The sequence below is a fragment of the Desmodus rotundus genome, chromosome 6, assembly GCF_022682495.2.
Source record: "Desmodus rotundus isolate HL8 chromosome 6, HLdesRot8A.1, whole genome shotgun sequence".
Classification (NCBI taxonomy): Eukaryota; Metazoa; Chordata; class Mammalia; order Chiroptera; family Phyllostomidae; genus Desmodus; species Desmodus rotundus.
Genome location: NC_071392.1, coordinates 135,856,358 through 135,869,124, shown reverse-complemented (window position 1 = coordinate 135,869,124; position 12,767 = coordinate 135,856,358). Strand labels below are relative to the sequence as shown.

Sequence of the window (12,767 nt, the reverse complement as noted above, 5' to 3'; positions counted from 1 at the left end):
TTGCTGGGTCAAAAGGCAGGATCATATGAATAGATGTGGAAAAAGCACTTGATAAGGTACAGCACCCATTTACTATAAAAACAGTCAGCAAAGTGGGAATAGAGGGAGCATTCCTCAACATAATAAAAGCCATATATGAGAGACCTACCGCCAATATCATACTCAATGAACAAAAACTAAAAACTTTCTCACTAGGATCAGGAACAAGACAAGGATGCCCTCTCTTACCACTCCTATTCAACATAGTATTGGAAGTCCTAGCCACAGCAATGAGACAAGAAAAAGAAATAAAAAGCATCCAAATTGGAAAGGAGGAAATGAAACTGTCATTGTTTGCAGATGACATGATAGTATACATAGAAAACCCTATAGACTCCACTGAAAAACTAATCGACTTAGTAAATGAACTTGGCAAAACAGCGGAATACAAAGTCAATATCCAGAAATCAAAGGCATTTTTGTACACCAACGATGAAATATCAGAGACAGAAATCAGGAAAAAAATTCCATTTGATATAGCAACAAGAAAAATAAAATACCTAGAAATAAACCTAACCAAGGATGTAAAAGACCTGTACTCAGACAACTACACAACACTGAAGAAAGAAATTAAGGAAGACACAAACAAATGGAAAACATATACTCTGTTCATGGATCAGAAGAATTAACATCATCAAAATGATTTATTTATTTTTAGAGAGGGGGTAAGGAAGGAGAGAGGACAAGAAACATCAATGTGTGGCTGCCTCTTGAGCACCCCTTACTGGGGACCTGGCCTGCAACCCAGGCATGTGCCCTGACTGGGAATCTATGCAGCGACCCTTTGGTTTGCAGGCTGGCACTCAATCCACTGAGCCACACCAGCCAGGGCCCTCATCAGTATTTTTTAAAGATTGAAATTCAGTTATTGAATTTTTGTAAAATTTGAAATTAAATTTGAAACCTTCTCTTGGCAAGTCATGTAGTGTGTGGCAGTCATTTCTGAGTTAATCCAATAAATATTGTTCTTAGGTTTTGTTTGTAAAGTATCTTGATTTTGTTTTATTAATAGGTCCAATCTATACATATCTCCCCTCTATGAGAAAGGTGAATCCCTATATCAAGTTGAGACATTGGCACTATTACCAAAATAAAGTCCAGCTAGTTTTCTTTGCCATGCAAGTCCTCTTAAACTTTATTTCAGGAAATTATGTTTAAACACAGATACGTTTGTTAGATAGTCCTCAGATGTCTCATTGTTTCCTTTGAGAATTTATGATGATTTTTTTCTAAAATAAAGTGAAAAGTTCTCAGAAAATTGAATCCCAGTGTTCAGGCCAGAGCACTAAAACCATATTGATCAGTAATGGCATGTTCCCCCTGCTTAGCATGTGTCTGTTGCTCTGGTGGGATTTCTCTGAGCCTTGGAAGGACTGGTTTGTTCTCTCCTAGAAGTATACAGCTAATAAATGACAGCAATAATTTGTAGGTAGTCTGAGTCAAGAGCCTTCGTCCTTACCACTCCACCTCCTGTTACTGGCTTGTGAAGAAACAGAAGACCTCAATCTAGTGCTTTCAGGCACTTAGTATAAGATTCAAATAGCATTCAGAAATGATCTTCCCAGGGCTTCTGCAGCTCCCCTGCTGCTGCTATCTCTGCTTCCCATATTGCGTGAAAGAAGTTGGACTGTTTCTAAATATATTTAACCCAGAAATAAAATAATCTTGGAAGGGGTACATTTATCTAGGAAATCTCCCAAGTTTCTACAAGTTATGATTAAATAAATGAAGTCTTAGGTGAAAATAAATTGCTTATGGTGAGTAAAATATATCACAGAATAAATATGGTTGTGATACTGTTATGTAATAAGAAATGTATATGTGTTCTTCATCCCTGATTCATGATACAGAACTCAGAAAACCTTTGTAAGATCCTTAGTGATAAGGGTGAGAGAAGTGCATCTTCTGTTGTATGTGTTCTTTTAAAGCATACCTGAGTTCATGAATAAGGTGACCCTTTATGGGTCCCTGGAAGGCAACAGTGTGTGGGCTGATTTTCAGAGGGACCCAATCATATGATATCAGGGTTGAAACTTTCTGTCCTACTGTAAACCTTCAAGTATGGGAGAGGGCCTGGGGTTGAGTTAATCAGCAATGGCCAAGGGTTTAATTAATCATGCTGTGTAATGAACAGCCTTAAAAATCCTAAATGGCAGGGTTCAGAGAACTTCTGCGTTGGTGACCACATGGAGGTGTTGGGAGGTGGCATACCCAAAGAGGAAATAAGCTCCATAAATGCTATTTCCCCATACTTTGTCCTATGTATATCTCTTCCATTTAGTTGTTCTTTAGTTATATCCTTTATAATAAACTGGTAGTGGTAAATAGTGTTTCCTTGTGTTCCGTGAGCTATTTTGGGATATTACTGAATTTAAAACAGTCATAGGGACCCCTGATGTATACTCCTTAGAGGTGTGAGTACCCTGGGGACCTAGTACTTGTGATTGGTGTCTGTTGTGAGGGGGGCAACTTGTGAGATTGAGCTCTCAACCTGTGGGGTCTGTACTAACTCTGGGTAATATCAGAATTTTAAATTGTAGTACACCCAACTGGTGGTGGCCACAGAAAATTGGAGTACTGCTTGGTGTGGAAAACCTACACATTTGACATCATAAATGTTGTGAGTAGAGAAAGAGTGTTTTCTTTAATGGTAGAGATATTTTAAGCAGATTTTAATTTTTCACTTCTTTTCTGTATTTACTTGTTTAGAGGGATACATGAGGAAACTTTCTAAAAAGTCATGCGTATAGTTTCTTCCATTGAGACATTGAGTAATCAGCATTGTTATCAAGGCCTGCGTGCAAGCTCTGTGCTGGTCTCTCTCCCCAGAGAATCAGTCCAGTGGCTAAAGAAATGTTGCTCATAAATAATGAGAAGAAGGAGTTATCCTATTTGGTGGTTTTTCCTCAGAGAGTCTTTGGCGCTACTAAAAGTGATCCCTGCTTTCAGTCCTTTGGCATAGGTTGACATCCTTCAGGGTATTCTGATGATAGACCTGAATTTTGTCTCTAGTTCTACTTTCACATCATCATAGCATTGTCACTCTTCATGATATTTATAATCTAATATCTTATGATTTTAGAAGCAGCTTTATTACTACCATAGCAATTGTCACCTTTTCTTTTGGACACATGTCATGATGTGTGTCCCATTCTTGCCCATCAATTCTGCTGTAATGTCTCCATCCTCCCACCTACAGTTTTAAAAGAGCACGTATTGTAGTTGCCCATGTTTCACAGTGCTCCAAAATAGTTGTTATTCTGCGTAGTAATGTTGACCTCTGAAATAAAACAATCAGTTATTTTATAGGCAAAATGGGTTTATTTGAGAATAACAGAGACTTGCAATTTGGGACAAGCAAGCTATGGCAAAACCATGGCCAGTTTGAAGAACAAAGGAGAGGGGCTTCCTTTTTATTAGGTTTTAGGAGGAAATTGGGGAGGGATGTTTTGAACAAAAGTTCACTGGAGAAGAACAAAAGTTTGAAGTTTCGATGGTTTCTCATTGGCTCTAAGTAATGGTTAGTGTGTTGTTCCTGGGGCAGGGAGGGATCTTCCTTCTTTGTCTTAAAAGTAGGAGATGAAATTCTAAGTGATTAATATCCTCCCTTGTTAAAATAATTATTCCTTTTCCTGCTGTTATTCAGGCTGTAACAAGTGGTAGGTGGGTGAGATGGTCCCCTTTCAGGGCTTCCCAATTCCATTTTAAATGAGGTTTCCTTTATGTAATTTCATAAGGAAAAAACAACTTTAGATTATTTGATGATTAATTGGTTTTTAAAAGACAAATTACTTATCTGCATGTAGATATCAACTGAGCTCTCTGAAATAATGGACTACAATTTTCCTGAGCTGATTCACATACCCCATTCCAATCATCTAAATGGGAATGAACAGGATAGCATAGTGGTAAGAAGCAGGGACTCACAGGCCAGACTCAAGGACTCAAGACAGAGCTCCATTATTCACTGGTGTCTCGTGGGACATGTGGCTGTGACCAGACTTCCTCAGTGGACATGGCCATGGGTTGGACACCCTGATTTTTTTTAACCTGAAGTTTAATATTCTTTCCTTAGCATTATGATCTCCTTGTGGGCAGGAACTTTGTTTTCTGGCACATACTGATCTCAGTGAATGATTGCTGAATAAACATGGTCAAAAAGAAGGAGGTGGTCAGCTTTGCCCCAGGAACTGGAGGGAAGGGGAAAGAAAGGTTGGCTGGGGCTGCTTGGTGGTGTGGGGTTGATGCTGTTGGTTCTTATGCAGGCTGGTCATTTTTTTCTTCATGGTGGTAAAACTATTTCCTTTTTCAAAGTCAAGATACTATAATACCAAAAAATAGTCAATTTGGCTTAGTTTAGCTCTTATAATGTCAATTTAGTGCTAAGTGTGTGCATTGTGTCACTTTATAATGTAGATTCTCACAGAAACTTGTTTCTGTTTTCTAGGATCTTCATCCTCACTATGTGGTCTCTGGATAACATTCAGTTGAATTATTTTGAACTCTGAATATTTGTCCTTAAACTTCTAAAAGTTAACTTTCATATGTATAAAAGAGTAGGCATTTGGAATAATTTCAAAAGTACATTTTTTATTAAGTTTTAAACTTAATTTCTATTTATGACAAGTGAGTTTCTGTAGTGCTTTTAAAAATTACTTCTGTTTTAGGAGAAGTGAGGGTCTTAAGTATAGAAGGGTTCACTTAATATTTCTATAATGATCACTAAACTTGAAATTGAGTGTCAGCTCCACCGTTGACCTTGGCTGAATGACCTTGGGCAAGCCATTAATGTCCAGATATAATTTTCTCTTCTGCAAAATTAATATAGCATCTATCATGGTTGTTGTAATAGTGAAAATGATATAATGTGGAAATATTCAGCCTAAAACTGGGTATAATGTAGGCATGCTATATCTCTGAAAACAACAGGATAAAGTAGATTTTAATTAAGCTAGTTTTATTTGGAAACCTTTAATAAGAATGATTGCACTATAATTACAGTTCTGTAGAAAAACAAAACCTAAGAAAGTGGCAAGCCTTTGTTATCTCCAAGGGGTCATAGCTAAGATGAAAGCTTTCTCATGTTAGGAATTTTCGATTGTGGAAATTAGCTAAATGTTTAAAATATAAATATAAACATACACACACACACCCTGGCCTGGTAGTTCAGTTGGTTGGAGCGTCGTCCTGATACACCAAGGTTGTGGGTTCAGTCCCAGTCAAGGGACATATAAGAATCAACCAATGAATGCACAAATAAGTGGAACAACAAATAGATGTCTCTCTCTCTCTCTCTCTGTCCCTTTCTCTTCCTACCTCCCTTCTTCTCTCTAAAAATCAATCAATAAAAACTATATATATACATGGGGGGGAATTGATTTGAGGTGGAAGAAAAGGAACCTGAGGTGAGAGAAGGCTTTGCTTATTCTGACACTTGCACTTTTGGTATGTCTTGTTGCCATTCTGTTATTCACAGTGTGACATAGCCCTGAAAGGTTTTTTGTTTGCTCTTTATATGTGCATATATAATTTTATATATCATAAAATTAACTCATTTAAAGTGTAGAAATCAGTCATTTTTAGCATATTCACAGAGCTACGTAACCATTCCAACAGTCAATTTTAGAACATATTCACAACCCAGAAAGAAACTCTATTCCCCCATGCCCCCCTTTTTCCCCAGTACTCCACTCTAAGCAACCAGTAATCTGTTTTCTGTCTCTAGATTTGCCTACTTTATACCTTTCATATAAATGGAATTATACAGTAGGAGCTTTTTGGTGACTGGCTTTGTTACAGAACCCTGCCAATGCTGTGGGGTCCACCACCAAGAAGCTTAACTCCTAGTTGAAGAGTTTGGTTAACAAGGAAAGGGGTTGTTTATTTAAAGGTTATACAGATTTAGCCTGCAAAGTTTCTTTTGAGAAATAAGCTGACAGTCTTATGGGAGCTCCCTTTTAGGTAACTAACTGCTTTTCTCTTGCTGCTTTTAAGATTCTATTTTTGTCTTCAATCTTTGGCATTTTAATTATGATGTGTCATGGTGTGGTGGTCCTCTTTGGGTTCATCTCCCAGCCAAGAAAGAGCTAAAGGAGTTTATCATCACCAAACCAGTATTATATGAAATGTTAAAGAGTCTTCTTTAAGAAGTAGAAGAAAATCAACAATATAAACAATAAAATGGCAATAATTGAATATCAATAATTGAATCTAAAAAACAAAATGAGCAAACAAGCAGAACAGAAACAGAATCTTAGAGACAGAACATTTTGATGGTTGCCATATGGAAGAGAGGTCAGGGAGATGGGTAAAAGAGGTGAAGCAATTAAGAAGTACTTCACCTTAATGTACTTCTTAAGTGCATTAAGAAGCTACAGAACAGTTATAAAGATGTAAAGTACAGCATAGGGAATAGAGGAACCAAAGGACATATTTGTGTGACCCATGGACATGGACAATGGTGTGGGGATACCATGAGAAAGTGGGAGTTGGGGAGCTGGGTAGTGGGCTACAAAGGGAGAAAAACTGGGACAAGTATAATAGCACAAACAATAAAATATAATTAAAAAATAAAGGTTGTACAGATTTAGAATAATGGCAGATTTCTGCTGTTAAGTCCTTCTCCCTTTAAAAACACCAAAAACATATAGTCCCCTCTCACTTTGCCAAACCAGGCCAGTTTCAGTATATACTACTCAGAGGTGCTGTCTTTGAGAAAAACGGAAGTCTGCAGCTTATCATTCCCCATCAGAGTTCAGCTCCAAGCATCTCTCACGAATCTGGGTGGTTAGGCAAGTCTCCATAGCTCCATCAGCTCTGCCACTGTCTTCTCTAGGCAGATTTCCTGGCTGACCTCCTTCTGGCAGATTCACTGATTTTCAGACCTCCCAGTGGACCTCCTCTCCCACTGCAGACCTCGTGGCTCTTTCTTCCTAACCTTCAGCCCACTCTAATTTAAGTGCTTGGCCTGGAACTTCCTATGTGATCTCATATCTGGCCCTTCCTATGGTACATTAGCATGCACCATTTTTGTCAGTTCCCCAGTGTCTTTTACCCTCTTTCAGCTGCCATCTTTAGTCAGGGCAAGAGGTTCCAGTGACACAGGTGCATCCAGGATGGGCATCCACCTCTCCTAGCTATGTCACAAGTCCCTGATGTTCTCAAAGTCATAAACACAATTTGCCCTGGGCAGCAACCGTCTTCTTTTTAGTAAGGCATGGCGATTAACGTGCCTTTTGTGATGCAGTGTATCTTAAATGCTATACTATCCAGTCTTCCCTACCCCCAGTCGAGGATTGTGGAGGTTTTCAGACGACCATGCTCTGCACTCTATAACTGCTTCGTTCACTTAACATACAGGGTCCAGAAGAGGTAATGCCTGCTTGAGTGTGTGGTTGGTAGGGTAATAATATGGGTGTAATAATTTGTAATTTTTAATTTGAACATTTCACCTAAAATGTCATATGATTTGCTTGAGTGTGATGATGTTATGTTACAGAATTACATGCTTATGATTTTGTAATGAAAGATTTTGTAATAAAAAGGGACGTTATTTGTACTAGCCCCGTATATTGCTTTCAAGGCTTATCATAATAAAGGGACATAATAAAGGCCATAGGGACATTATAGGTATCCCTATTACATGGATATTATTACATTTCATATTGTCCTGCATTTCCCTTAATCCCTCTTCATTCTTTCTGAGCCTCTTTTCCTTTTCTTGCTCTTTCTGGGTGTTTTTTCCTACTTTGTCCTCCAGCTCGCTGATCCGATCCTCTGCTTCATCAACTGTGCTTTTGATTCCTTCTACTGTGTTCTTCAATTCAGAAATTGTATTCTTCATTTCCTCTTGGCCCTTGTTGATAGTTTCTCTTTCCTTTTTCATGGTGATATAGTTTGCAGTGAGTTCATTGTAGTTTCCCTGTAGTTCTGGTAGTTCTCTGTGAGCTCAGTGAGCTTCCTGATAACCATTGCTTTGAACTCAGTATCTGATAGTTGACTTGCCTCTATTTCATTTAGCATGGTTTCTGAGAATTCCTCCTTTCCTTTCATTTGGGGATTGTTTCTTTGTCTTCCCATTGTTTGTGAGACTCTTCTTGTTAGCCTCTGCTTCTTAAATTGACCTGTTTTGACTCCCTGGGTTTATGGTATGAACTTCTATGGTAGAATGCCAGTGGGATTCAGTGGTGCCGTCTCCTTAATATCCTGAGCTCGCTGGTCTTGGGCTGTCGTTTATGTTGGCTCTCCATGTGTCTTTGGGTTTTGATTGTTGTTGGATCTTTCTTTGATGGGTCTTTCCCTCGAGCTGGTTAATTGAGGGTCACTCCATCTATCATGTCTTGTATTCTATTGTGCAGATGTGGACAATTTGTGTTGAAGCTGACTCTTCTGTTTGTACAAGGTTTTGAGGCTTCTCTCTCACTCTTGTTCAGTTGTTTATTCTGAGTAATTTCTCCACTATTTATTGTATTTCCAGATCAGTCCTGGATTGAGGTTAGTGTGGCTTCCACTCCCTTCTTCACCTTCTTCCGTTGTTATCTTTTGGTAGTTCCTTTTTTGGTGGGTTTCCTCTTCCAGCAGGTATACTGGTGTTCACCACTCCCACCTTGCAAGTTCTCTGGAGTAGCAAAGTGAAATTTGTCTCACTGTCTTGGTTATTAGGATGACCCCTGTTTGGGTCTAACTCTGGTCTTTTCACAGCTCCAGGTTTTATTGTCTCACCTGTGGGAAAAGGAGAAAAAGAAAAAAAAGAAAAAGGGAAGGAAGGAAAAAGGAATAGAAAAGGAAAGGAAGGAAGGAAGAAGGAATAAAAAAAAGATTGGAGGAAAGAAGAGAAGAAGGAATTTTAACAAAAATTAAAATAAATAAAAGAAGGCGGGAAGAAGGAATAAAAAAGTAAAGGAAGGGAGGAAGAAGGAATAAAAAAAGAAAGAAGGACAGAAAGGAAGAAGGAATTAAAAAAAATAAATAAAGTCTTCTGCTGGCTTTAAACCAGTCAGGTAACTGAATAAAAATAAATTAATTAATTAAACCAGTCAGGTTAGTTCTGCTGGTCTTCCTGTCTGTGAAACGGGAGAGTGTGGGTGGAGGGATTGGTTTCACTTTTCTCCCTTCCTGAGCCACACTCTTCGCTGTTGTCCAGCCTCCAGTCCAGTTCCTCAGGGTCCTTCTGCTCCTCTCCCTAGGCCTTTAGTCCACCAGTTGTGTTGTCCTTGAGGTGCACCAATCAGGGGCAACTCACACTCCACCTTCGTGCTCTTTGCTGTCCTAGATGCTAGGGGCTCTCAGTGTTCCTTCAGAGTAGTTCAGCCCCCTACTGAGTCATCTCTTTCCAGGGACTGCAGTCTCCCCTAGCCCTGTAGCTCCCCTCTGCTGGGCATTCTGCCTTCCTCCTAGAGATCGAGTGGCTCTGTGTGCAGGTGCTAGGTGGGAGGTGTTCAGTCCCCGGTGCTTCAGGCATGGTGGTCTGCGGGCAGCCAGGCTGTTCATCGGGGTGTGCACCATCAGGGGGCCTTGGACATGTGCACCTGGGCAGCCCAGCCATTGAGCAGGGTGCGCTCCCACCCGGGGTTGCAGGTGTGGGCACCCAGGCCACTGATCTGGGCATGCACCAAGCTGGGCTTCAGGTGTGTGCTGAGGCTGCTTATCCGGTGTTCATTGTCCAGGGGTTGAGGGAGTGGGGGCGCAAGAAGCCATGGCTGCTGCAGAGAATTCTCTAAACAGCCGCTGAGTGCCTCTATTTTCTTTTTCTTTTCGAGAAATTCCTCCTATTCAAGACCTACCCCCCTAACCCCTGGGTCCAAACAAGTACCTGGCCTCTCACACAGCCCAGCCTGGCTCTCTCCCAAGGATCTTGCAGCAGACCCTGCTGCCCTGGCTTGGGGCTTCAGCAGCCCTGGTCCCCGCACTGGTCCCAGGGACCTTATTGTCCTTAAGCACTCTTCTTAAGATTTCTTAAGAAGATTTTTCAATGTCTTGTACAATTTTTGGTTTCTGATCCTCATATATGCTGGAATACCATTGGCTGTTCACTGTGTTCCTCAGATCAGCTAGGTGTTTCACTGGTGCTGAGGGGAAGTGGACTCTGTTCCCACCTATCTTGCCGCCATCTTCTATAATTAATAAGTAAGGTTTCTAATTTCTCCACATCTGTACTATAACTTGTTGTTATCCGTCTTTTGATTCTAGTCATCCTAGTGGGAACGAAGTGGTACCTCATTTGTGGCTTTAATTTGCATTTCCCTGATGATTAATAATGTTGAGCATCTTCTTATATGTTATTGGCTATTTGTATATCTTCTTTGGAGAAATGTCAGCGTTGATCCTTTACTTATTTCTTTAAAGGCTTTTTTAGTCTTTTTATTATTGAATTGTACAAGTTTCTTACATATTCTAGATACAAGTCCCTATTAGACATGATATACAAACATCCTGAATGAATTTTATGCCTTTAATATGTGAATCCAATTATAATGATCATCCTGATTAAGTACATACTCTTGGTCAAGTATTTCTTTTGATCTTCATAATAACCCAAAGGTATAGATAATATCCTCAGTACACAGGCAAAAACAAGAGACCCAAAGAACTAAAGAACTAACCTAGAGTCAGACATTAGTTACTGTTGCCTAAGGTATAAGTCACACCTGGCCCTATCAGTTCCTCTGCACTAGGAGTATATTGACTGAGCGGCATGCTTCTAAGTTGGAGTTGGAAGCCTGTTTGAGTTTGTGGCCTATGTAATGCCCTCATTCATGTTTGTATCATGGCCACTCTTGTCAGCCTTGACCTCACCTGTCACTTGGTTATTATGTCTCTACTTCACTCTCAGTTAGTCATTATGTGTATTGCACAGTTAATAGTCTGCTGTGTTGTGGTTTTCTTGTGGTTATTCTGTGTTCATAATATAGATAGACATGATACAGAAACATCTTTAATAGAAGGGCCTTAGCTTAATGAAAACAAGTTTGACTTTGAAAACAGGTGGAAATTATAGAGAATTATTTTTGGCTTTTATGTAAAAACAAATTTCTAAGCAACTAAAACTGTTCCTCGATGGAATCAGCTGCTGAAGAACTTTCCAAAAGTGTATGTTTTGAAAGCAACAGTGGAGTTGCTTCCTCTTAGGTTGTATTTCCACACGGGATGAGTGGCTGGAATGTATAGCCCCTTCTAAACTGGGGAAGGGTGTGTTCCCTATCACACAGCTGACAGATAATATAGCCATAGCACTGTGTGGCACTTTCTTATATGCTCTGGCTTTAGGTTTTGTTTTTATTTTTAAGTCTGAATAAGCATGGTGCTAAACTCTTGGAAGTTAACATGGTAAAGATGTCTTTATCCTTCCAATTTTTATCTCCTTTGAAAAATGTAGTTCTAATTTCTCAGATTGACATATATTTAAGTTTTCATTCATGGAGATGACTCTGGTTAAGAGTAAAGATCTAGGGTCAGCCAGATCAGTATTTGAATCTCAGTTCTGTGGTATCTTTGCTATGTGACCTTGGCTAGTTACTTTACTTTTGTATGCCTTAGTTTCCTCATCTGGAAAACAGGAATAAGAATATCCCCTTTAAGCAGCTGTTAAGATTCTGTACCGCTTGTCTGGCCTATAGTATTATATGTGCTAATTAGATAATTATTGTTTAAGGGACATGGATGATTGTTATAGTAAAACTTAATTCCATTTTTAAACTTTTCTCAGAGGAAACACAAGAATAGAAGAGGCTTGTGAAATGTATACCAGAGCTGCAAATATGTTCAAGATGGCTAAAAATTGGAGTGGTATGTATACAGTTTTTGTTTGTTTGCTTTTCAGGCAGATAACTAAAATTATTTTGAAGGAGGAAATGACTGCTGTCTCCTTAGAGAGCCAGGTGTCAGTGCTGAATAACTGGTGTGGCCACCATGAACTGGGATTTAAAGGACTTTGATTTAGTGAAGTTGAAATACTGACATGAAACATAAGGACTGTATCTCTTTTAATTTCTATAAACCACTTCATACACAAGAGTAATTTTTGCTTCTTACTAATGTGCTCCAGTAAATCTGTTGCCATAAAGATTGAAGTTGTAGTAAAACTCAGTGAAAACAAGTAGGATGAATAAAATGCTTGCTTTTCTTTACCTAAACATTAGTAGAGAACTTATGTTTCTTACTCTGAGAACAGCTCTGTGATAACTGATTGTGGTTTCACTGAGAAATATGACGATGGGAGTGTTGTTTATATAAATCCCAAAAGACTTATTGCCATTTTTTAAAGTAATACTTTCTACCTAGTGAAATTACACATAAAAAATGAACAGAATTATTGTTTTTATTGGTCTGAGAGGGGATGTCTCCCTCTATCGCTGATAGAGAACCAAGTTTATCCCCACCCCTAGAAAAAGGGGTTTGTCATGGTAGGGTATTTCTGTAGTGAAATGGAGGTGGCCTTCACAGGGACATGGTCTCTGGCCCTGGCTTATACCTGCTAAGAAGGGGGTCCTTGGCCTCTCCAGGGTTGTTTCCTCATTTGCTCCCCTCCTCCAGCTTTCAGATATAATAGACACAAAATGTTGTGTAAGTTTAAGGTGTATAATGTTTTGATTTACTCATTTGCTTTTAAAGCTAGCTCTCTAAAATCATTTCAGTGAAGAAAATGCTGTTGAGCTAGATAAATCTGAAAGGTCTTTTCTGGCTCTAATTTTTTTTTTTAGAAGTTTAGCTTTATAAGGTTATGTTATATG

At 39.2% G+C, this 12,767-nt stretch overlaps 1 protein-coding gene across 3 annotated transcripts in view; it reads left to right on the top strand.

Moving 5' to 3' along the window:
* Positions 1 to 12,767, top strand: part of NAPB (NSF attachment protein beta) — a 65,369-nt gene that overhangs the window by 17,046 nt on the left and 35,556 nt on the right. For all 3 annotated transcript variants that reach the window (XM_024559386.4, XM_071221804.1, XM_071221803.1), the window contains exon 2: positions 11,744 to 11,823. In XM_024559386.4, coding sequence (XP_024415154.1) covers positions 11,744 to 11,823 — 80 coding nt within the window. The remainder of the gene's footprint in view (positions 1 to 11,743; positions 11,824 to 12,767) is intronic.